Here is a 26,302-nt window from a genome sequence, read left to right on the forward strand (position 1 = left end):
TTTCTATTATATACTGGAGGTATTCAATTTTCAGTCATTTCCCTAAGTGTGACTCTGTGCCTGGATTTGCATGCAGACACGTTTTGTAACAGACTGCTGCTTCCTGCTTTCCCATTTTTCTTTTGATTCGAACACTTAATTAAATGAACTATTTACTTTTAATTTAGAAATATGTCCCTTGTGGCAATGATACTAAACAAATAACAGTCGAGAGTTTAAAGAGAAACTCTTTCTCCATTGCAATGCTGTACAGGTCTCTAAAAATACTCAAGCATAGGTGCAGTGTCTCTGAAGTAGATAGGCTTGGGGCAGCTGGTGCAATGTTTTGGAAAGTTAATTTCATGACAAATTTCAGTGCTTTTGATTTTTTCATCCCAAGTCAGGATGAAAGTAAACGCTGAAATATTGGACGGTCCTATAGAATCCTCATGTTTCCATCAGCTGTACTCCCAAGAATGAATCTTCAGTTCACATTTGTAATATCTCTTTCTGCTATTTCCTGTCTGGATTCAGAACAAGAGCAAACCACAAAATCTATTGGGGAAGTGCAGAAAGTCAGTGGCGATGGCTCAGCTGCTCAACCCTACAAAAAACACAGGGGTACAGGTCTTCTCCACTAGTCCCTTCTCTTCTATTTTCTGAGGGAATTGCAAGAGTCACTATGGTGCTAAACTCTATAAGTGAAACACGCTTATTTATGTAGCAGGGAATAGAGGAAAAAAATAAAGCAACTTAACATAGTAGATTTGGCATCTATTCCCAGGGAAAGCTAAAGGATCAGTGGTCTCTAGGGTCATAGTTTTCCGATTTGTTTGAGTTCTCATGCTGGATATTTTTTAACCGCTAACCCATTAGACTGTTGTGGTGGAATGTTCATTTACAGAAGACAAAGCTGTTCTTTTCTCTTGTACATTGACAGTCATGATGAGGGCAGCTCTCCCCTGAAGATATCGGACCATTTCACAAGGGGAAAGTGTCACATGGCACCAGAGGAGAAGGCACGCACTAGTGGTTTTCATCACACACTGTCTATAATGCAAATGAAAAGGATGGATTACGAGGGATCCAATATAATCACTTATTCAATACTATACTTATACTGACAAGCTTATAAAGAGATTTACATGAAATGGAAGGTACCGTTGTTTTGGTAAAAAGTGGGGAATTATGTCTCTTTTATTAAATCATGGGAACTATATGGGCCAAATTCTATTGATGTCCGTGGAAATACTTCTGATTCATATTGGAATACATAAAAGCAGGATTTGACTCATGTAGTTTTAACTCACTGTGGCACAGCTGTGGCCCAGAAGAGAAGAGGGATGGTCCAGTGATTAGGGCACTAGCCAAGGACTTGGGAGCCCTGGGTTGGTGTCCCTGCTTCACCAGGGACTTCCTAGGTGACCTTTGGCAAGTCACTTAGGGCTACACGATGCCTTAGTCTGCACTAGTTGGGGTGTGAATTCCAGTGTGAACCACAGTGTCGTGCATTAACTGGCCTGTGCGGACCCTGCTGGTACACACTAAAAGTTCCAAGTGCATGTTAGTGTGGTCCTGGTTCAACGATATCCTGTTAATACGCACTAGGGAACTTTTAGTGTGTTCCAGCAGAGCCCACATGGACCACTTAGTGTGCAACACGGTGGTGCGCATTAGAATTTACACCCCAGCTGAGGCGGACTAAGGCACCATATAGGCAGCTCCGAGTCTTTCTGGCTCAGATCCTCAGGAGTATTTAGGTTCTTCCTTCCCATTTAACTCAATGGGATTTAGGCACCTAAATATCTCTGAGGACCTTAAAGACTGTGAGGCGCCAGATACTATGGTAATGTGGGCAAGGGGTAAGAGGACATGTAAATACCAGAGATAGCAACATTTATTTATTATTAGGATTCTGGTTCTTTGTCATTTATGTAACTCTGTGCTCAGCACTGTACAGGAGACAAATATAAAGCCAATCATTACCCGAGGGAGCTTACAATCCAAAAGGGTTAATGGAGATTAATGTACAAAAGCACCGCATGTTGCATTGAATATAAACCTTTAGACATTAACATCAAAAGTGTAGCCTTAAATGTATGTTTGCTACAGCTGATCAACTCCAGTAGCTTTTTCTACCAATGGATGAATTTTCTGCTTCTAGTTATAGCAAGTGATTTTTTCAGGTGATCTTACCCATCACATTCCATTGCCATCAACCCGGTGAAAGAACTACAATAGATGGGAGTGAACGTAGTATTCATGCACACGACAGGTTGCTACAAATAATGGCTTGACACAAACATAGGTTGTGCAGGCTCTGGGTAAGCTTCCCACCTCAGACCTGTCCTGGCCTAACCATGCTATTCCAGTTCTGATCTTACATGGGGCGGTAGTTGGTGGTCTTCCCTGCGGAATTGTTCCAAATTCTATTATGTGAATAAGGAAATTATGGGACAAATCACATTTCTCGTGTGGCTTTAGCTAGGATTTGAACCCACATCTCCACCAGTGAAAGAGTAGGGTTTGATTCCCCACTCCCTTGCCCCTTTGCCGTAGCCATGTACGGAGAGTAGATGTAAAATGCTACCAATGCTGGTATTTACAATTGCTTTGCACTAAGTTTACATGGATGTAAATAATTACCCCAGGTTCAGGACAGTGGAGAATCAGAGATACTCCTAAACTCACAGTATTACCTGGCTGTCATATCAATGAACTACTGTGGTGCTTCACTTTTCCAGATTATCCAGAGTCAACACTTACTAGAAGACAGAGGGTGATAACTCCCTGTCTAACAGAGGCTTAGCTGCAAAGTAAAATGTGGTCAAGTTGCCAACAAATGAGCAGCAGAGACTGCCTTTGAGTTCTCCTTTTTATCTGATGCTTGCAGTGGTACAAGCTTTCCCTTCCCAGATCATAGGATCATGGGTTATTATGTTCTGCAACAGCTGGGACCTGTTCCTTTGAGGTTCTGAGCACCTTCAGCTCCCACTGAAGTCAATGGGATTTACACAGCCATAGAGGGTCAGAACAATGGTCCATCTAACCCAGTTGTTTGCCTTCTGACAGTGCCCGGTGCCTGATGTTTCAGAGGGCATGAACAGAACAGGTCAATTTCAAGTGATCCATCCCCTGTGGTCCAGTCCCAGTTTCTGGCAGTCCAAGGTTTAGGGACACCAGAGCATGGGGTTGTGTCCCTGACCATCTTGGCTAATAGTCATTGATGGACCTATTCTCCATGAACTTATCCAGTTCTCTTCTCAATCCAGTTATACTTTTGACCCTTACAACATTCTCTGGCAATGAATTCCATAAGTGACTGTGTTTTGTATGAAGAAGTACTATCTTATGTATGTTCTGAACCTACCACCTATTTATTTCATCAGGTGACCTCCTAGATCTTGTGTTATGTGAAGGGGTAAATAACACTTCGCTATTCACTTTCTCCACACTAGTCATGATTTTATAACTCTCCTATCAAACCTCCACTTACGGTGCTCATCCTCTCATGGGAGGTGTTTAACAACTTGCAGGACCATAGGTCAGGTGTGTAGAGCTCAGCTGAGTTCCGTCCAGTATGATTTGCTTTCACTCAGTGTTCTGGTTCTTTGCTGTATCATTATAAAATGGTGTCCAGATCTCTTATTTATAGGCAAGTGAAGCTACAACTCTGAGCTGCAGTATGCTAAGCTTAGAAACAATGGTTATTTTAACAAGACCCAGTGCCAGAGGAATAGCACAGTGCATTCCTAAACAAAGCCAATCTGTTGAAAGCTACGTGGCGGCTGCCAAGGTTAAAAGAGGAATGACAGACGTGGTTCTCAACAATAAGCTACAATCGTCTCCTGTACGGGTCGATCATGAAATAGGCAGCAGCAACAGGGAAGCACTACTAACCCGAGCCCCAACCCTGCAAGACACGGCAGGCCCTCAATGCTCATTGGCTGGATCCCAAGGGTATAACTAAAGCTGGTTGATATGTTTCAAAATTTGAAAAAGTTTTCCATAAAAATGTGGACATTACAAAGGGGTGGAAGGGATTGTTTGACCTGCTTTTCAGCCAGTTCTAGTTACATGAGTTGTTTTGTCTCACAATCACAACGGGTGGCAGGCAGCCAACTGTACTTACTGAGAAATCTGCATCCTCGGCTCTCAAGTGGTCTGCGATGTAATGGACCCCCTCCACTGCCAGCTTCAAGGCAGGGGACATCAGCAAAACGTGTTGCTCTTTGGTGCTGAGAGTTTTGGTTCCTTGCTCCGAAGAGCTGGTTGCCACATTCTTTTTACACTTGCATTTACACTGGGAGGGTTTGCTTTGGGGCTGCTTTTCATTCAGATGGTACCGCTGAGATGCTGGAGAGCCACTGGTCTGGCCGTTGGTCTGAGAGGACTCCTCTTGCAGATAGCAGTACTGGATGCTCCTGGATCTGCAGCGGATGCTCCCATCCTCTACTTTATTTGGGCTGTACATCTGCTGGACGCTTAATGATCTGCTCTTGGAGATGGACGTGGACTGGGTGTCACTCAGCGGATGGCAGGGGGGCTGCAGGGAGGAGCAGCTAGCCTGTGCTGGCTCTTGGTGTAGCACAGAGTACTGGAGAGAAGGTGACTTGCCGACAGTCTGGGGTTTGACTTGCTCCTCAAGATGGGCACAGAAGGAAGAGGCGGGTGACGGTCCTTTGCTCTGAGGGCTGTCTGAAGAGGAGGTAGTAAACTTAGGCTCCACTTCGGTCTCGGACCAAAGCTGCGGAGAGGAGGCTATTTTGTGCATGGACTCAATCAGCTTCTTGCAAGAGTCCTTCACCACCGAGGGCCGTTGCATGAAGAGGAGGCGTGGGACAACATCGAGAAAGATTCGCTTCACCCAGTCGGGCATGGTGTGGGTGCGGGGGGAGCGGTGGTGCACGTTGAGCACAAAGACAGTGATGATGATGGACAAGGTGACAAATATCATGGTGAAAAGCAGATACTCTCCAATCAAGGGGATGACCAAGGAGGTGGAAGGGATGATCTCCGTAATGAGCAGCAGGAACACGGTCAGTGACAGCAGCACTGAGATACAAAGGGTGATCTTCTCACCACACTCCGAAGGCAGGTAGAAGACTAAGACAGTCAGGAAGGAGATAAGGAGGCAGGGGATGATCAGATTAATTGTGTAGAACAAGGGCAGCCTCCTGATAATAAAGAAGTAGGTGATATCAGGGTAGATCTCTGCACAGCACTCGTATTTCTTGATATTGTAATTGCCCACGGCATCGATGATGACCCATTCTCCACTCTCCCAGTAGTCCAATTGGTCCACATGGCTGTGCATGCTCACTAAGTCTATCTTGGCTTTGTCATAGGTCCAGGAGCCAAACTTCATGGTGCAGTTTTGCTGGTCAAAGGGGAAGAAGGTGACATCGATGCTACAGGAGCTTTTGTAGATAGCAGGGGGCATCCACTTGATTCTTCCATCATAAAAGAGGTGGGCTTTGGTCAGGTGGGTGACTGCAAAGTCCCCATCTGCACTAAGGGGAAAATAAGATAAAAAGGAAATTAGAATCCATTGCTTTAAAATTAGTTCACAGACCTTGCAAAATATGGCTCACGCTTTCAAAATTTCTGGGATGCCGTTAACTCCCTAACTCTTGCCAAATGTGCAAGGGGATATTTAGTGAATTCCAAGACACTTTTTTTTTTTGCATTGGCACATACGAGAGCTATAATGGTGCATGAAAATTGGGTATGTGTAGTAAAGCAAGTGGGTTATGAAACCTATTTGCATACAAAAATGTTTGATTTGCAGGTGCCAGCTTAGGCAGGCAAACGTCAGGCCTCACCTTATACAAATCAAGCACTTAAATTCAGAACTGACCAGGGTTTATGCTTTACAGCTCATCCAAGAAAGAATCCTTCCAGCAGCCAAGTGCCCACTAGCACAGCTGTGGCATTGGTTCATACCAGACACAGAGAACAGTACCCATTTTTAGTCAGTAACAACACCTCCTGCTGTACCTAGATTTTCCTTGATGCTCTTCCATCTACCTCCTGACCAGGCTTGAGCTTGTAGGTTGCTTGTAAATCCTACAGTGCTGGTAGCATCATGCCATCCGTTGGCATGGCTGCACACTACGCAGAATGGGATTAATTGTGACGGTTGCTATATGGAAACCTAGGGAGAATATCCTATTAGTAATAGAAACCAAACTCTTGATTCCCCAGTCACTGAGTTCTACACATAGGCTACAGCTTCCTTTGCTCAGCTAACACTGACACATGTAGGCTTCAACTTCAGATAGCTGCAATAAAGAACCATTGTTCAATATGCTATTGTTATGTGGCAACAGATGGGTTTTTGCAGGACTCCACTTTCCGTATACAGCAAGCTTAAAAGCAACCAGGGAGTGTCTCCAGGCGACAATGGGAAATCCATAATTACTATGGAATGAAGTTAACATATTAAGTTGCTATAAAATATAAATGCTTGTCACGTCAAGGTAACTGGGGCAATGTCCCCATTTAGACTTTGCATAATTTGCAATATTGTTGTATTTCTGGTTTAGTGTGTTTTGGTCAGTCTTGAATTTTCTTTGGATCACAGTTGACCCTACAAAATAACTACTGGAAACAGGCCAGAGCTGAGCAATTCAGAACAGGTTCTAGATCCAAAATTCCACCATGTCTGTGGTTGTTTGGACCTGAGAAGTTGGTCTGGGACCATCTCTAATAACAACACAACAAAGTTTGTGATGAACTAATCCAGTGGTTCCCAAACTTGTTCCGTCGCTTGTGCAGGGAAAGCCCCTGGCGGGCCAGGACGGTTTGTTTACCTGCCGCGTCCGCAGGTTTGGCCGATTGCAGATCCCAGTGGCAATGGTTTTTTAAAAAGTTACCTTTTCACCAACATTTTCTTTCCTCCTGTGGCAGAATGTAGTGTGCGGCAGACGGGCACTGCAGCATGGGTTGTCGCTGCTCATCTCAATGCCGTGACTCCTGCTGAGTTTAGTTTGAGAGCCCTGTTTCCTTGGCGGGGATGGGCTTACAAAGATGTGGGTCAAACCATTTCTTAAATTGTCCAAGCATTTCAGATTCACCATCCCTGTCACACTAATAATTCCAGCTGCACCCCCCGCAGTCAGAAATGAGCCCCAAAGAGTCTTCCCTGGGCCACTTCTCTCTTTCTCTCTCCTAAAGATAAACAAAAGATCTAATCCCCGCACACTAGCCTATTGTGCCACTGCTGTCACATCTCATCTGAGCACTGAAGCAATAGAGCAGGACTGAGGGATCCCTATCCTGGATCAGCTCCAGCTGGGGACATGTTGGCTGGAGAAAAAACGGTTTCGCTCTATACCAGATTTAATAATGTAGTTCCAGTTTTTAGCAGAAGATTTCTCCTCTCGGTTTTTTGTTTGTTTTATTAGCTCCGTTGCTTGCCACTGGTTTGCATCACATGAAGTTTCTTCCTTGGTAACCAGCCACAAGAAGATATACCAGTGCCCAAGCCTGATCGCAATTAACCCCAAAAATTTAATCACCATTTAAAAATTAATCCCCGATTAATCGCAGTTTTAAACAATAGAATCGCACTGTTAAACAATAGAATACCAATTGAAATTTATTAAATATTTTGGATGTTTTTCTACATTTTCATATATATTCTATTCTATGTTGTAACTGAAATCAAACTATTTTTCAATTCACTTCATACAAATACTGTAGCGCAATCTCTTTGTCATGAAAGTGCAATTTACAAATATAGATTTTTTTTGTTACATAACTGCACTCAAAACCAAAACAATGTAAAACTTCATAGCCTACACGTCCACTGAGTCCTACTTCTTGTTCAGCCAATTGCTAAGACAAACAAGGTTGTTTACATTTGTGGGACATAATGCTGCCCGCTTCTTACTTACAATGTCACCAGAAAGTGAGAACAGGCATTTGCATGGCACTTTTGTAGCTGGCATAACAAGGTATTTATGTGCCAGATATGCTAAACATTCATATGCCCCTTCATGCTTCGGCCACCATTCTAGAGGACATGCTTCCATGCTGACGATGCTCATTAAAAAAAATAATGCGTTAATTAAATTTGTGACACAATTCCTCCCCAAGGAGTTCAATGTCCCCTGCTCTGTTTTACCTGCATTCTGCCATGTATTTCATGTTATAGCAGTCTCTGGTGATGACCCAGCACATGTTGTTCATTTTAAGAACACTTTCACTGCAGATTTGACAAAACTCAAAGAAGGTACCAATGTGAGATTTTTAAAGATAACTACAGCACTTGACCCAAGATTTAAGAATCTGAATCGAGGTGTGGCACATACTTTTAGAAGTCTTAAAAGACAAACACTCCAATGCGGAAACTACAGAACCCGAACCACCAAAAAAGAAAACCAACCTTCTGCTGATGTCAGCTGACTCAGATAATGAAAATGAACATGTGTCTGTCCATACAGATTTGGATTGTTATCAAGCAGAACCCGTCGTCAACATGGAATGGTCGTTGAAGCATGAAGGGACATATGAATCTTTAGCGCAACTGTCACGTAAATAATTTGGGACGCCTGCTACAACAGTGCCATGCGAATGCCTGTTCTCACTTTCAGGTGACATTGCAAACAAAAAAGCGGGCAGCATTATCTCCTGTAAATGTAAACACATTTGTTTGTTTGAACAACTGCCTGAACAAGAAGCAGGGTCTAAAATTTTACATTTTTATTGTTGAATGCAGGTTTTTTGTACATAATTCTACATTTGTAAGTTCAACTTTCATGATAAAGAGATTGCACTACAGTACTTGTACTAAGTGAATTAAAAATACTATTTCTTTTACTTTTTACAGTGCAAATACTTGTAATTAAAAATAAATATCAAGTGAGCACTGTACACTTTGTATCCTGTGTTGTAATTGAAATCAAGATATTTGAAAATGTAGAAAACATCCCAAAATATTGAAATAAATGGTGTTCTAACAGTGCGATTAATCGTGTGGTTAATTTTTTTCATTGCTTGACAACCCTATTGAAAATATAAATCCCCGACCACTAAACTTTTTGGCCGTAACCCTAAATGTTCAGTATTTGGCCCAAAACTAAGTTTTTTGGGTTTTGTTTAAAAATTTTCAAGTTTTTTTTTTGTTTGTTTTTGACAAAAAGATTTTTTTCCATGCCATTCTACCTTCAGTTCAATACCTCCCAAAAGATTAATGAAATCAGGCAATGGTACTATTGCATTTTAGTCTATTCTGATTGAAAAATGCAATCTTGATATTCAATGACTTGAATGCTGCTCTTTGCCTGGGCATTTTCCTTCCAGTTTCCTGACTAGAACAAATCTTTCTGTCTGATTTTACCTTCCTGTAAAAGCAGACTGAGCAATGAAAATTCACCGTGTGTGACACTTCAATTCACACTACTGTTGTTGTTGTTGTCCTTTAAACTTTGATAAGAAACTGGAATCTCATTCAGCATTTAATGAGATCTCTGAGGCATGAGTAAATCATTCATTAATAGAACAGTACATTTATAATTGGACTCACATCACAGCCGAGTGATTATGCTAATAATGGTCCCTCCCATGTACAGCATCATTCAATTGGCTAGGTACATTATTGCAGTATCTGGTTTAGTTAACACCAGAACCAGGTTACCAGGCTAGATGGCCTGACCTGGAAAGGCAAACCTTATGGTCCATTAGGATCCAACGCCTCGGGCAGCTCACCGTTGAGTTTGTGCAATGAAGAATGTTATGCCTCACTGCGTTTTAGGGAGGACTGGGTGGAAATTTAGACCCTGAAACATTGGAGAGAAGAGCATGCAAATTCTTTCACCCTAATGAAGATTATGGGTCCAAGGGGAAGGGGGCGGCATCCTGAATATCTCTGCTGCTTGCACACCGGGGTGCCGTTCAAGAGGAAGCCCAAGAGCAGCACCACGTTTAAGAGGCAGTCGCGATGGAGCAGAGTAGGTGGCTAGAGCCCTAACGCCAAGACGGCTACCTCTACCAGGAGGTTCTCCAGCCTACCTCTCTTGCCTCTGAGGAGGAGGAGCAGCATAGCCCACAGGGGAGGAGAAAGCAGCTTGGAATCCTCTGGACACCTCACTGCTACCAAAGAAGATATAGCAAGTCCCAAGACTCTAACATGCTTCTCCTAACTGATCCTAGGCTGACCAGATATCCCGATTTTATAGGGAAAGTCTCGATTTTGGGGTCTTTTTCTTATATAGGCTCCTATTACTCCCCACCCCCGGTCCCGATTTTTCACATTTGCTGTCTGGTCACCCTAACTGACCCAAGCCTCCAAACCTTCCAGGATTCACCCATCACTAGGTTGATATGAATTTACAAGCCAGAAGCTGGGGAGGAAGGACAGAGAGGGGAAGAGACAAGAGGACATTGCTTTATTTCTCTGTTCCTCTGATCCCTGCCTTAATTTCTTCATAACAGAGTAAAAGCACCAAATTCTCTCACTGGATATTGGGCTGAGCATTATGTTGGTGAATGCAGAGGGGAGGACACCGAACAGAAAAAAATTGGCCAGATACTCGGCCAGGGGAAATCAACTTCAATGGAGCAACGCTAATTTACCCCAGCTGAAGTTCCGGCCCATAGTCTTTATTAAAAATACATCTGAGAATAATAATATTTGCTCATCTACAATTCCCTCCTCAGAGTTACGTAAAGCCATGGGGTTTCATTCAGACACCATCTCTTAGGAGCAGTTTACCAGTCTACATATTATAGACTAATTATTTTCAGACCTTTTTGTTACTAGAGTTTGATTCCATCTTGAGAAGTGACTTCGGAGAAGTAGTTTGCAATGTTGTGGCCGCCATGTTGGTCCCAGGATATCAAAGAGACAAGGTGGGCGAGATATCTTTTAGTGGACCAATTTCTGTTGACAAGGGAGACAAGCTTTTGAACTTGGACAGGGATCTTCTTCAGGTCTTGAAGAAGAGCTCTATGGAAGTTCGATAGTCCCCCACCTTGTCTCTGTAAGAGTAGCACTGTTTGGTTCTATAGATATCATCTCTCAATTATTTCTACACTGTTTCTGTTTTTTTTGACATAGAGAAAGAAAGATCATTTTTAACTGCCTACCTTGCAAACTCAGCCTTGGAGCCAAAAGTCAAGCAGGTTCTGTTCTGGCTCACTCATTATCACCAGCAACACAAGGGCTGCAAGACCTAATTCTGCTCTCAGTGGGATTTCATGTGTGCAAGGAAGAACAGAGTTTGTTCCTGCAGTTGGAATTCAGTTAACAATTCAGCTGAGGAGTTGCTAACTGGAACTGAACCCAGCTCCTTTTCCCTACAGCTGTCTTGACTGTGTAAGGCTAATTGGGGTCTGATGCTATTGCATTGGCTTCAGTGGATTTTAGACTCATAGTCAAGTTAGCAGATCTGACTCTGACTACACATTCGGAGACAAACATGTTCAGTAAGAAGGTGCCATTTGTATATAGTCATGTCTCAGATTACAACCATATTATTGTCTCGTTCAGTGAAGACAATTAAGCTGCAATATAGTTTTATAACCGGACAGGTAAAAATCCTCCAGAAATACTGACTAGTATCAAAACAAGAGTATTTTCAAAACAAATAATGTAGTCAAGATCTCTTAATTGTTCAGGCCAGAAAGGCCTAAATATCTGTCAGTAATAACGCCCCGAAGTCTTACTTTCTTCTATCAAATCCTATATCAATATTGGCAGAAGAGACTTGTGGCTTGTTACAGCAGTTGTCCTCTGTAAACACCTTCTCATTGTTCTATACTCCTTCAAGATTTAATTTCTAGATTTAACTTCACTTCAGAGTGTCCTCTAAACTTTTCATTTCATCTTTATCATAAAGTGAGTTGAATTGAAATTCAAGAACTGTGTTGTTCTGCTGACAAATATCAACTGTGCTTCATTAAAAAGCTCTGCTGATGAAGATCCTTTTGCCAGCTTCTCTTTTCCTTGTAGTTCAGATATACATCAGCTCATCAGATTAAATGTTTTCAGAATGCATATAAATGAGGCACAAATTTATTTTAATTTGATATACTATTTTAATTTAAACAGCGCTATAGAAGCCTGAAAATTAATTCCTTACGTATATAGATAGATCACGGCTCCCACTGGCTGCGGTTCACTGGTCCGGGCCAATGGGAGCTGCTGGAAATGGCGGCCAGTATGGCCCTTGGCCTGCGCCGCTTCCAGCAGCCCCCATTGGCCTGCAGCGGCGATCCGCGGCCAGTGGGAGCTGCAATCGGCTGGACCTGCGGACGGGGCAGGTAAACAAACCAGGCCATCCCGCCAGGGGCTTTCCCTACACAAGCAGCGACCCCAGTTTGAGAAACACCGTGTTATCATGTCCCCTCTCAGTCTTCTCTTTTCCAGACTAAACAAACACAATTTTTTCAGTCTTGCCTCATAGGTCATGTTTTCTAGACCTTTAATCATTTTTTGTTGCTCTTCTCTGGACTTCCTCCAATTTCCCCCCATCTTTCCTGAAATGTGGCGCCCAGAACTGGACACACAACTCCAGTTGAGGCCTAATCAGCATGGAGTAGAGCTGAAGAATTACTTCTTGTGTCTTGCTTACAACACTCCTGCTAATGCATCTCAGAATGATGTTTGCTTTTTTTGCAACTGTGTTAAACTGTTGACTCATCTTCAGCTTGTGATCCACTGTGACCCCCAGATCCCTTTCCGCAGTGCTCCTTCCTAGGCAGTCATTTCCCATTTTGTATGTGTGCAACTGATTGTTCCTTCCTAACTGGAGTACTTTGCATTTGTCCCTATTGAATTTCATCCTATTTACTTCAGACCATTTCTCCAGTTTGTCCAGATCATTTTGAATTTTAATCCTAACCTCCAAAGCCCTTGCGACCCTTTCCAGCTTGGTATCACCCACAAACTTTATGTGTATTCTCTATGCCATTATCTAAATCACCGATGATACATATATATGCATATATTTTCATGTCTAATTTGTGTGAAGATTTAGTCTTTTTTATTCTTTGTTCTACCTGTTATCTCAATTTCAGCAACTTGAGGACCAATAAATAATGAACTGGCTGCATCTTCTACCTGCTTCTTTGACAGACTGGTAGACACAGACTATGTCATTCGGAGATATTCTTCAACTGCCAATGATATGGGGAAATAGGGTGACCAGATATCCCGATTTTATAGGGACAGTCCCGATTTTTGGGTCTTTTTTTTATATAGGCTCCTATTACCCTCCACCCCCGTCCCGATTTTTCACATTTGCTGTCTGGTCACCCTATGGGGAAAAATACCATATTGCCCCAGTAGTCAGAATGTTTCCAATAATTTTAGGGAAGATAATTTCTGTTCCAAATGTCCTTCAGGTCAGTCAGGAACTCTGTCTTATTGCATGGGCCTCATCAGTTAAAAAAAAAAACCCCACAAAGTTTTCAAAAGAAACTATCTACTTTCTATTGATTTATATTAAGCCATCTACCAGATCATCTTATAACTATGTACAGAAGTCCTTTGTATCTATATTACAACTGGATGAATTCTTCAAAACATTTCCTGATAATATTCATTGTAATAAATATTTGAACTCATTTCACATGTCATCATGTCCCTTGTGTTAATTTTCTCTGACTATTTTACCAAGTGCTTTTAACTGACAGGAATTTTTTATAGAAACAACTAACTTTAGGTGAATATTAGTATTCAGAGAGTGAATTTTGAACTCCTAAGTGCAAATAATTCATACCAGAAACTTCCTTTCCAAGTGTTAAACTCATCTAATTAGAGAATAGAAATGCCATTACGTGTCCAATTAAAATCATCTGGAAAAGCTTGAATTTCAAATATCAAATATTCTCAATTAACTGTTCAACCTGCAGATCCAAGGGCACAGTCCTCCATTGATTTGACAGATCTATGTAAGGCTAGTGTTCAGAATTCTCCTTTCATAGTCATTGATGATAGCATGTTGCATGTCTCACACAGGTCAAATAGCTACACATGGTGGCAAAGCAGTGGAAAATCAGAACCCCTGAATTATTCTCTGAAACTGTTTGAGAAATAATTTGAATAGCAAATACATGTAGGGAAATTGCAAAATGTTCATGGACTATAAACATGTCAAATAAATGTATTCACTACAAATGATTTGCTCATCTTTATCGAGCCTTGGGTAAGCTACCTTCACAACCATTAAAACCTCAGTTATGGAACATCTAGCCTTCTTGAGAAAGAAAATAAAGGAAAGGAGGTTTTGTCTTTTCACTATGAAATCATGTTCCTCTGTTTTACATATGCTTTGTCAGATTCAGTAGAGAGAATTTAGAGTCTTAGAGCTTATCTCATCAAGCCTGCAAAATCCAACCGCATATTAATTTCCTCCGAGGATATTAGTTTGGTTTTAGATTCCTTATGAATGTTGACAACTACATATACTCTGCAGGCCAAACTGGCCAAATTTACCGACTTAATTTGGGCCCCCAGAGTGCATAAATTGAAGCTTTTGACAATAATGAGCTCAGATAAGAGAATCACTGACAACAAGGGGCATGACTTCCTTGAAGATGAAAATCTCAAATCAATTGCCATCGTATCGTTTCTATCTATTCCCAGAGGTTAAAAACAAGGAAGGCTTCTGTGTGGACTCATAGCCAGAAGCTTTCCCCACCCCACCCCACCCCACCCCCTGCCCCAAGCATCTCATCCAAAAGAAGAATATCAGAACTCTTTTTGTAAGCACAGTGGGGCCTTCCAAAATGATTCACATTAAAATGGTGAAACACTGAAATAGGACGATTGGGCCTTTTCCGCTAAAAGTTCTGCTAAACCCCCTTTATACCACTCTGGCAGTATAAAGGGCCTTATACTAGCCATAAAGTATTGACACCTACTTTAAGGTCCCTTTAGACTGTCAGAAAGAGATAAAGCATGGGAAAAAAATCCCTATAATCATCCTCCAGGCCTGCTCACGGTCCTGCAAATCCCTTCTTGAAACTTCTCAGCCTTAAAAACCCCACATGGTCAGGCAGCTGATGTGCAGTGCTCTCTTTGTATTTCTCCTCTTCATTCGTTGTATCCTCCTGTAGTCTCTTGCCTTACACTTCGATTGTGAACTCTTTGGGGCAGAGTCTGTCTACTTGCTCTGTGTCGGTACAGTGCCTACCACAGTGGGGTCCATGACTGGTGTGACTGCAATTCCAATGATTCATTCTTATTAATCATAAATTGGTCTTTAATGTAATGAGAAGCAGGCTCATTATTTCTTATTCCATTGCTAACATTTTCAGGCTCTAATCCCATTCCAATGGTAGCTGGGTTTGCTGCTTTTTCAGGGGCTACCTGAAAAAGATTTGAACGTGGATATTGTATTTTTCTGTGTCTGATTGGTGTAGAAACAGGGACTCCCATGTGCATGTGGAAGTTGCAGGAAATTATGCGCACCCTTCCTGGGCTGCAGTCTAAGCCACTGATCATATATTAGTGTTTAGCTTGTGCCTGCTTTTAGGATAAGAAGGTCTAAGTGCCCATGAATTAATAATTACATAGGGCTAATCTTCAGAGGTGCTGAGCACACACCACCCCCAATGATTTCAGCCAGAGCTGCAAGCTCAGCACTGTTCAGGATCAGGCTCATGGAGAATGGAAAAGATTGTTTCAATAGTCTGTAAAGCGGCACACCCTCTAGATTTATATATTTACCTCAACCATTTCTTAGAGAACATACCAAACTGGAACCATGCAACTGTTAATTGAAAATGAAGACAGTTCCATTGTCAAAACTCAGTCACAAAGTGTTGTCTGTTTAAAAAGCCATTTCTGTTCGCCGTTCCAAGGGCACATTCGGCCAGGATTGCCACGCAAGGCTATGTGTCCTCCAACAACCAGAGCTTGGATATTGCAAGTACAATAAGTGAAGACATTCGGAGACCTTGCTAAGCCTTTAAGACCTCAGCCAATGACAAGTGACTTCATTACAATGAAAGCAGCCAAGACAAAAATGGAAGAACCCAGGGAGAAGCAACCCAGTTTAAACCAGCTTCGGAAGAACCGAAGATTCTGTGCTTCACATAAAGCATTTTTTTGCAGGTTGTAACACAGCTGCTGCTTCTGTGCTTTTGTACATGTACAGGTTGTCTAAGAAGTTAATGTGTGATTACATGCCTAATCTGTGTATCCAATCAATGCTATTAGCCCATAGAGACTGCTCCACCAACCAAGAACTGGAGAGAGCACTGCATCGGTCACCCTGTCTCATTCCACCCCTGATGTGCCCCTACCTCAGATATATAGGGAGCACGCAGAGGATGTGAGGAGCTAGGGCCATGTGCTCCAACTAGTATAATTTACCACAGCCTTTATGCCCTACGTTATGTCAAGTCACATGGCATTGTTTCTAATCCCTGATTGGGCAACTGAAACTTTTAGAAGAGGAGAATGATTAATAGTGACTATCCAACCCTGGATGACACACTTTCCTGTGTGAATTTTCTGGAGAAATAATAAGTCATGTTAAAACTTGTGATGCTTTTAGGAATCATGAGGCTTGTCTTCAGTACCCGGCAGCCATCTGAATCAGCACCAACAATAACAGGATCTCACAGTTCACAGCCAAACAAACTCAATGTTTTTAGTCACAAAAATATTTGTAAATTATTTTGGTAGAGTTGACCAACATTCCCTTGCAATCGGGAATGTGTGAAAGTCAAACTCTGATGTTCCCATCACCCATGTAAGATACTTTTGAACTGTGCTGACATCTCTTCTCTCAACTAAAATGCCCTTGCTACTCCTCCTTTGGTTTCTAGCCCTGGAAAGCCTGACACTGAGCTTGCATAGGGCTCACTGAGAAACAAATTTGGTTACTACTGTCCAAAGGTCTCAAGTAAAGAAAGCAACCACCTTCTCCTGCCATATGTGTCCATATGACACCCAGATTTCACACACGCAGATCCAGCTGCAACAGTTTATTTACAAACAACACTTGAGGTTCCTTGGAACAATCCCAGAACCTGCATAATGATTCCTAAACAGTACCCAGCCCAAGAAGCTGTAGGTAAGTTTGCAAATAATTTCTCAGGAAACACTCCTCCCTTCCTCCTAGCACTTTCTACAGAGAACTGCTTGGGTATAAGTTAGAGGACATCGCACTGTTGCCCAGGAAGGAGAGGTTCTCAAGTGAAACCAAGACCATAAGCCGTTAGCAGTTAGAACCGACAGTGTTAAGGTCCCTTTTCAGCCAATTTTGGACAGAGCGTACATATGAAATTCTCCCAGAATATTATCCGAGTATATTTAAAGGATGAGCCTTTAAAACAAAAACAAAACCCTTCCCAAACAAAACATTCCACTGCATGCACAGTTCTCCCCCTAGGGAGAGGAAGGGAGAGAAAGGGAGGGAGAACAAACCAAATGTGACAGATGTCAATGATGTTGCTTAGCGTATGACTTGAAGGTTTACTACAGATACTACAGCAATTATGGTAGCATAAGAACCTGGATAGACTAGAATAGTATCAAATAGAATAGAGAGAGAAAATTACAACAATCTCCCCAGAGCAGAGAGTGGAGCAGATTTTTAAAGGAACACAGTCGCCTTCCTGGAGCTCAGACTCACTTATTGTAGAGAACGATATCCGGCCTCCAAATGAGTTCTGAAGGGATGCGGATGGATGTAACGTTCTCATATTCCAGAGGATCCCAGCGCAACTTGTAGTCATACCACTCCTGGGGGAAAACAGATCCATTACCAGGGACTGGGAGGAGATAGAATTGAAATATACATGGAAAACAATACAAGAAAACACCTTTTGGGCTCACCCACCTGCTTCACCCACATGTTCGTGGTCATCATTTGATTCTTCTCATCCTGAAAAGAAAAAGCCACACGTTCAGAAAGCAGAGGCATGTTTACTGTAGTCCATTTTTGTAATCAGAAATAATCTCAGCAAAAAAACATATTTTTCAGCTAAAAAAAGCAGATGTTCCTGGAGTTTAGCATGGGACAGAATGCACCTGTCTGATACCACCCAACAGCTGAGGCTAAGACTAGGCAGACTTGGCAGATGACCAACTTGGATTTGTTTAACAGATTTTCCTAGAAATGTGTGTACTAAGGAGACTTTTGTTTCGAAGGACATTATAAGGCCCAGCCAAGATGAGATCAGCACCGGGGTGGGGGAAGGGCAGGAGAAGAATCCAGCCCCCACCACAATGAGGGTAGGATTGTTACATTAGTCCATCACTCCTCCCGCAGTGGCCTGCTGAGCACAGCTTCACAGGGACTTCCAGGGAAGCTGTCCTATTGAGAACCAATCGCTTACCCCTTGCAACTTCTCCCTTGGCAGGGCAGTACCAATCTGGCTGCAGACGTGGGCTGGGTGGGGGTATCTGGATATGTCCCCTGCATGATTTACCTTCGAACATGTCCATAGGCAGTTCCCCGGCACTTCCTTTCCTGCATTGTTCTGACTGCTTGGAAGTGATGCTTGGTGCCAGATCTGCACTTGCCCTTCTTGAGTTTAAGGCCATTATCGATGGCTCTCTACCTTTAGCTCTAACATGCCTCTCTCCTCTCCAAAGCGTGTTCCAGAGAGAACACACTAGAGTACTGTGCTGGGAAGGAAGCTCCGGTGGTAAGATTAGAATCAAGGCCCCGCTGGCTAGCCCTTGCCTCATTCCTCCAGAGCACACAGTTTTTCACACATACCTATCACAGACCATAAAGAAATTCCTATAGCAAATTGGTAGCTTTCAGATAGACTTGTAGTGAGAACTGGTGGGTTGGTTTACCTGTATTCAGAGCTTGACACTTTGTAGACTCTTAAGTTTTTCTTCTAGCTGTTTGTTCACTTCTAAACTATATGCTTTTCCTGAGTTAGGGGATATCTCTCAGCTGCAATGATTGCTCACACAACCATTGCCATTTAATTTAAAATGTTCTTCTTTGGAAAACAATTCATATTTTCCTAACCCCTGCTTGTCTCTTTCTCTCATTTATAAAAAATGAATTTAGCACTGATAAAAAGTGACAGCTAAATTGGCAGCTGTTGGAGACTGAAACCCTCTTTATATCCACAAGAGATGCAATGCCAGTGAAATCTTCCCCTCAGTGTCCTGCCAGATCTAACCTGCAGGGACCGTCTAAAGAGATGGTGGCTCAGTCTCCGTTGCTTGTTCAATCCTTGGCTTTTCTTATGGAACTGCCAATAAAGATGCCAACTGGTGTCACCAGTGAGAATAGCATTTGCAAATGGGACATCTGTCCATAGGGATCTTTCATACAGGTCACTGAAAAGCCATCAGGAGGTGACAACTTTTGATTGTTACCAATTTGGGCTGGATTTGAACTGGTCAAGAAGAAATTAAAGGCTTTATATCCTCTAATCTCTTGAGTAATTCACTCCTCCCAAGACCTGTTTCTGAGTGCAACACAGCTTCATTCTTTTTTTTAAAAGAATCTGTCTTGCATTTTTTTATATCTAGAGAGAATTAAGGCTCCAATTCTCAGAAATTAACGTGCATTTTGTGCATCTACTTTGGGCATGTAAGTACTGGGTTGGTTGTTGCTTCGATTCCAATATAATAAGGACCACAGGTAAAAATTTCAAAAGTGCCTGAGGGACTCAGGAGCAGAGCTGGCCAAAACTTTTCAACCAAAACATTTTTTTTGGCAGAAAAAGTAGATTCAGTGATGCCAAAATGTTTCACAAATTCATGTCCATTTCGCTGAATTGTTCATTCTGAAAAAACAAACCCCAAATTCTGAAAATATCTACGTTTCATTTTGACATTTTTTAATGAAATGTTTTGATTTTTCAATTCAAAATAGATTTGCATTTAGATATTTTCTTTTGTTTTATTTTTTTTAAGGGTAAATGTTTTAAAGTGCTCTAAACCACAATGAAACATTTCATTTGACCCAAAACAATTTTTTTTCAACTTTTCAATTTGCCAAAAATGTATAAACATTTAATTTTTGGTTTGACCTGAAATTATTATTTTAATTTTTCAGAACTGCCAGTGAACTGAAAAATCCATTATTCACCCAGCTCTACTTAAGAGCCTAAGTCCCACTGAAAGGTACTTATGCTCATAAGTCACTGGAGTCGAGATTTTCAAAAGTGCCTCAGAGATGTCAAGGGGAGTTAGGCGCTTAACTGTCATTTTTGCCTTTGAGAATCGCCACCTTAGGCACTTTGGGAAATATTTCCTTGTATAAACACAACAGATATTCAGTTGCAGTAAACGCATTAAGCACTTAGCTGGTTAGATGTATATTTGATCATTTCTGTGTGCATTTACCACATTTGCACACACAAACACAGTAAGCATGTGTACATGGCCAGCTGCATGTGCAATTAGTCCTTTGTCTGCACATTTAGCATGTCTTAGTGTGCAATCAAGCAGCATTCATGTGCATTTTGTATGTGCAGTTCTGAAAACTTGGGCATCTGCAGTATTTACATTTCCACAAATATGTTAACTTAAAACACTACAAATTCACTTTAGTGACCAAAACTATGTGAGTCATTCTGCAAACACACAACCTGATGATATCTCTGATGATCTATACAGCTCTGTGTGTGTGCTAAACGTGAATGGAGTGTTAAGTTACAAAATATAACTATGTATAAATAAATGAAATCCAATGCAAGGCATGCAAATTGCTCAGCTATCACTAATACAATTTAATTGAACTGTTTAATGTTTGCTAGTTTGCTTGCATGCTAATTACAGCTTCTGTGTAAATACCCAAAGAAAAGTGCTTTGGACTCCGTTCGGTTCTCACAGTTTAAGGTGCTGCAGCAAAACTAATGATTTTTGTTTGTTTGTTTGGTCTCCTCATTGGTCTGGCTTCAAAAGAGCTCAGATGTCAGGACTTTTTTGAGCGAAAGCAGCTCACTATTAACAGAGGAACAGAGGGGTTGTGGTAGCAACACAGTTGAGGGTGGAATTTAACTGCACAGTCTCTTTTCCCAAGGTGAATATGCTGCACTCCATGCTACCCAGCAAAGAGGGGCATAAGAGGTAAATGGGTTCTATCTAGTCTGTTCTGAAACCCATGTCTCAGTCTCATAGTCACTTAGTCCAGTACCCAGGGCCAGCTCTAGGCACCAGCATCCCAAGCGTGTGCTTGGGGCGGCACTTTTCAAGGGGCAGCACTCCAGCTTTTTTTTTTTTATTATTTTTTTTTGGCTTGGGGCAGCAAAAAACCTGGAGCCAGTATCAAATTGACCTCAGCACAACAGGGTGAAGTAAGGATACAGCAGGACAGTGGATTTGATATTGAGTTTTCTGGCTTTTGTCAGACCGAGTCAGGATTTGAATATTGATCCTGTTTTGCTTTCTTTGACTTTCTGCCATTGAGATGTGTCTAGAGGAGAAGCAAACTCCATTGAAAAGGGAAGACTGCGCTTTTAACTCCATGTCTGACAATCATGCTAAGTTTTCTTAAGAAATGCTCCTGTGGTAAGAAGGGGGATCGTTAAACAGACACTCAGCTGGACTGGGAAGATGATACAGGAATCCTATCAGGGAAAGAGTTATACAGGAACCAGAGAACCTTACTGAAGGAGATGGGGAATAATTAACTAAATCTCAGCTGCTTTACAGCCCTGCATGTCGACTGCAGTTTTAAACACCAGAATATGACTTTTACAGGGTATATTCTTCCTAGGTAAGATAAGAAAAGCACAAGTATTGATCTCACCGTCCATGATTGGGCAGTTGCATAATAGAAAGTATCTCTTATGCCACCACAATCGTTGATGTACCATCTTTAATCTTATCAATTATTCAGATGAAATGCATACAACCTAATACCACCAATGACAGATTTGGGCTCCTCAGCCTTTTTGTTCTGTGTGTGTACAGCACTTTGCACAATGCGGTCCTGGTCCATGACTAGGGCTCCTAGCTGCTATCACAATAATAATATAATAATCAATGCCAAGCTCTGTTTTTTGAAGTTGTTTGAGCAAAGGCTTATATATAAAAAGATACACAACCCCTCATGCACATATGCCATTCATTTCTCAAATACCTATATTAAATTGTATACTGCACAGATATCTTTGCCACATATAAATGTGATAAATGGTGGAACCATGTGCATCTATCACTAATCTACAATCCTCTCTCCTGTACTCCGACCACTAATCTAGTCTACCTGCGACTACCACTAACATCCCAAACATGAATGCAGCTTCAAAGAACTACCCTTCTTTGAAATCACCCACCCCAGAACCATTTTCTAATTTCCACCCAAAAGTAGAATTTACCCCTCTAAATTACAATGGCATGAGGCCCAGTATGGACAATATTCAACCAGGGAGAAGTTTAAGGTCTGAGATCTCATGACTCATGAAGGCTAGAAATTGGACCTTCTTACTACTGGAAAAGGGACCGTCTATTCTTCTCAATAGAATTCAGCAATCTGAGTGGAAGAACCATAGGGATCACGATAACATTATGGGTGGAAAAACTATTACAGGTGTTTTAAGAGGTCTGTAAATTGTATTAGCTGGAATATTTATCTGAGTCACATATGGCTGAACCCAGGATACAGGCAGCCTAGCTTCTCAGAGGGAGGAATATGAAAGTTAGCATCAATATTTCTTTCTCATCCATTTCAAAAATAGTGATTCTGTTACATAGGTGGCATATAGAGAGTACATGATGGTGTGGTATGGAATAAAGGGTTAATAAGCACTCATCTGGAATGATCTGTAAAATTTATTTATAGCTTTACTGTTTGCGTATAAGCACAAACTCATGCCAATCATTCTTGTGTACTATACTACACCATCCTGTATTATCTTTCTTCTCTCTCTGTTACATACATAAGAACATACTGTACATATAGTTTTCTATTTAAGAAATAATTCAGACAGCTTCCAAAAATGTAATGTTCAAAACAGGTATGCATGCACACAGACACACACACTGGCATGCAAAATTAGTTATCTGAGTTCCATGTGCAAACTGGTATTTGTGCATACAATCATGCTAGAACAGTAAAATGCAGATTTGTGTGGGTGTGGAATCATGCACCTGTTTTCTTCTTTGAAAATTGAGCTCCAAGTGCCATAAAATCATGTCCTTTAAATACCACGCCAATGCATATGCCTGACTCATAATAAAAATCAATCCATTTTGTATGTCATCTATATTTTGTATACATGTCGATTCCCTTTGAGAAAACATGCAGGAACATTTTCTCTCAGCCACTATGCCTCAAAGCAGTAGATGGACTTTCCATGTGAAGAAAGAACTTTGGGATCCTTGAATAAACTAAGTAATAGATGTGTCAATTATTTGTGAGGATTATGTATTATGAATTCTAATTATAGATCAAATTCTAAACACCTTACTTGTTTCTTACTCAGCCAAAATTAATTCCCCCAAAACTCCCCTTGAGCTTAATAGATCTTTTGATTTTATACACCTCTACCCCGATATAACGCTGTCCTCGGGAGCCAAAGAATCTTACCGTGTTATAGGTGAAACCGCGTTACATCAAACTTGCTTTGATCCACTGGAGTGCGCAGCCCTGCCCCCCTGGAGCCCTGCTTTACCACGTTCTATCCAAATTCGTGTTATATCGGGTTGTGTTATATCGGGATAGAGGCGTACCATGGACTTTCCCTTGGTTTCAGAAAGGGCATCATGATTTTTACTATAATTAAATAAATAATACAAGACCACCAGACTGCACACCTTGATGAGCAGTTATCCGCATGAGTTCTCCCATTAGTTTCAATAGAACTTGTTCATATGGATAACTGTTCTTCAGTGTCAGTAAAATATTCATATTCATGAAATAAGTCTGCAAAAACTGCACACGCTGGCTTGCATCTGGAATCACCCCTCACCCATGACCCCTAAAATCTCCACTGCTTATAGATACAGTCAATTTCACTTACCACGTCAATGAGCTGCGCGATGGACAATCCGAAATGGACCAGGACCACGTCTGAAATGTTGGCTACAGGTCGGGACCACTTGTTATAGCCAGAGAAGAGTTTCTTCAGGAGTCTCTCCTCTGCGTGGGCTCGGGTTTCCACATGGCTGCACACTGCAGGGAAAGTGCAAGACATGAAAGTGTGAAACGTTTGTAAGTTAGGAAGACGGGAGCAGAGACATTTGGTGTGCGGGAGAGGAGGGGAGTGCTTCATCTTCCTCTCTCCCTGAATAGGCCCCAGCCCTTCTGTCCTTTGGCAGAGACACTATGATGCAAGTCTTACTTATATACGTACAGCACCTAGATACTGTGGTGATGGGCACATTAGAAATGCAGACAGGTAGAGGAGGAAAGAATATAGATGGGCATGACATGGCAGTGACAGGATACCCCAGTGGGAGTGGCCTGCACCTTTCAGCATCTACCATGGTTAGTTCACAATGTGGCATGGAACAGCATCTAGGAACTGTCTTGGGGGTGGTGAGATTGTTAAAAAGCACTTGAAATACACTGCGCGGACTGTTCTCCTGTTAAATTGTTTCGGCCTCTTTGTGGATGTCAAGCAGTCCCGTTCTTGAACAGCTGGGAGAATATCAGCAAGTGTCAGGCTTTGAAGCATGGAGTGGGGCATATGAAAGGGCCACTTGCTCTGGAGAGGGCAAGAAGAGGTGTTGGGGGGGGAGGAGGGGAAATAGGACCAGGACATCAGTTCAGGGATGTGTGTGTGTGTGCGAGAGAGAGTCTGTGATTATGGAGATTAAACACATAAAAAACCGGCCACTCTCAGACCAAATTTCAACCCCCTGAGCAAAGCAAGAATTTCCTGGTCCAGTAACTCAGGTCACTCCTGGCGACAACATCTGTGCAGCTGTCGTAGAGACAAAGGCGAAGGGGGGCTGGTGCGGGAGTTAGCTCAAGAGCCCACAGGCCCCCTCACTGATGACTTGGAAAGTTGGAGGCTGCAGAGCCTGGCTCCCCCTTCACTCCGCTGATTAAAAATTAAAGCGTCGCGGAGGCAGCTGCCAGGAAAGGTCTCTGGCCGGTGCTGAACGTGCACTAAGGCGAGGGAGGCAGTGGGAGGATCTGGGGCGAGTGGGGGACTCAGCCCAGGGCTCTCCCGCCCCTCTCCAGCTCCCAGGCACCGTGGTCCTTAGTTATGGTTTTGTCTGCCCCGGGTTACAGAAAAACGGGAGCGCCCAGCGCACATCCCCGTCCGCCTGAGCTGCAGCTGGGAGACCCAGTAACCCGCTGCCTTTCGCCGGGGGGACCAGCCACCAGCGAGGGAGCGCAGGACTCGTGCGTTTAAATCCCCAGGGGGGGTTAACCCTTTCCCACCCAAGAAGCAGAGAATAAACACAAAGCAAGACAGTGTCAGGCAAGGGGGCGGGGGGAATCCCCGAGGGATCTGATGGAAAGGAGCAGGTGGTTCTTTTAAGGGTGGGGGGGGGATTCCTTGCTGCAATGGGACAATCTCCAGCTGGGGAGCAGTGAGGGGGAATTGGCCAAGGTCGTAGGGAAACTTACCAGGGAAGACGTTAGCGCAGAGGAAGAGGAGCAGGTTTTCTTTAGACACCAGAAAGCCCATCGCGGAGCAGAGCTCAGTTTCTAGACTGCAAAGTCCCCCTTCGCAGCAACTTTTCTTCTCGGAGTCTCGGGATCTTCCAGCTTCATTCCCCCAAACTCCTTTCTCCCTCACACGGACACACCAGGTTCTTGGAGGGGGTGGGAGATTGATTTGCCTCCTTCTGCTCACAGCAATTTCCAGCTCTTCCTCCTGGGAGTCTTTCTCCTCCCTAGGACACAAATCCACCCAGTTACTTTAGGGGGTTCACAGGTGCCCCTGCAAGCTCTTTTTTTAACTACACACCCGCCTTTGATAGTCTCCTCCCCACTTTCTCTTGCTTAGTTTGTTTGCTGCCTGATTTTCATAGCAGAGCTACTGCAGTTTCCCCGCTTTGGTTTTTCTTTGCTCAGATTGGTCGCTGCTGATGGTCCGTGCAAGCCAGTGAAAGCCCTTGGCAGAACAGAGGGAGATAGTACAGTGTGTTTGCATATTTAATCCACTTGGACCTGCCCACCTCCTGTCTAAAGAAGGGGGAGGAGAGAATCCGTGTACTTCAGCAAACAGGCTGCAGGAAAGGGAGACTTTTAGAACGGGGGTGATTCTCAAAGGCCAGGGCTCCAGACTGGAAGGGAATTTGGTTCAGCTGCAGTCTTTATGGTGCCTGAACCCCAATACAGATCTGAATGGAGCAGGCCCAGATCTCCAGTTAATTATTATTTCTTACCCCATAAAATTAACTTTTGATCAGCAGTTCTTTACACTATATTTATTTTGAAAGCAATAGGGAAAGGAAAGTGTCTGTGGCCTGACCTTT

The 26,302-nt window shown here is 42.6% G+C and overlaps 1 protein-coding gene across 3 annotated transcripts in view; it reads right to left on the reverse strand.

The window, feature by feature from the left end:
• The window catches only part of CHRNA4 (cholinergic receptor nicotinic alpha 4 subunit), a 32,880-nt gene extending 6,948 nt beyond the window's left edge, over positions 1-25,932 (reverse strand). Inside the window, exons 1-6 of one of the 3 annotated variants that reach the window (XM_039499438.1) lie at positions 25,792-25,932; positions 25,449-25,717; positions 23,887-24,038; positions 17,784-17,828; positions 17,577-17,686; positions 4,112-5,492 (exon numbers count right to left, since the gene is read on the reverse strand). In XM_039499438.1, coding sequence (XP_039355372.1) covers positions 4,112-5,492; positions 17,577-17,686; positions 17,784-17,828; positions 23,887-24,038; positions 25,449-25,509 — 1,749 coding nt within the window. In that variant the 5' untranslated portion in view covers positions 25,510-25,717; positions 25,792-25,932. Of the gene's footprint in view, positions 1-263; positions 1,030-4,111; positions 5,493-5,979; positions 6,043-17,576; positions 17,687-17,783; positions 17,829-23,886; positions 24,039-25,448 lie in introns of those variants that run through there. The other 2 variants (XM_039499439.1, XM_039499440.1) reach the window with 2 other exon arrangements.
• Between the last annotated feature and the right edge of the window lie 370 nt (positions 25,933-26,302).

Source organism: Mauremys reevesii, linkage group 13 (assembly GCF_016161935.1).
Source record: "Mauremys reevesii isolate NIE-2019 linkage group 13, ASM1616193v1, whole genome shotgun sequence".
Classification (NCBI taxonomy): Eukaryota; Metazoa; Chordata; order Testudines; family Geoemydidae; genus Mauremys; species Mauremys reevesii.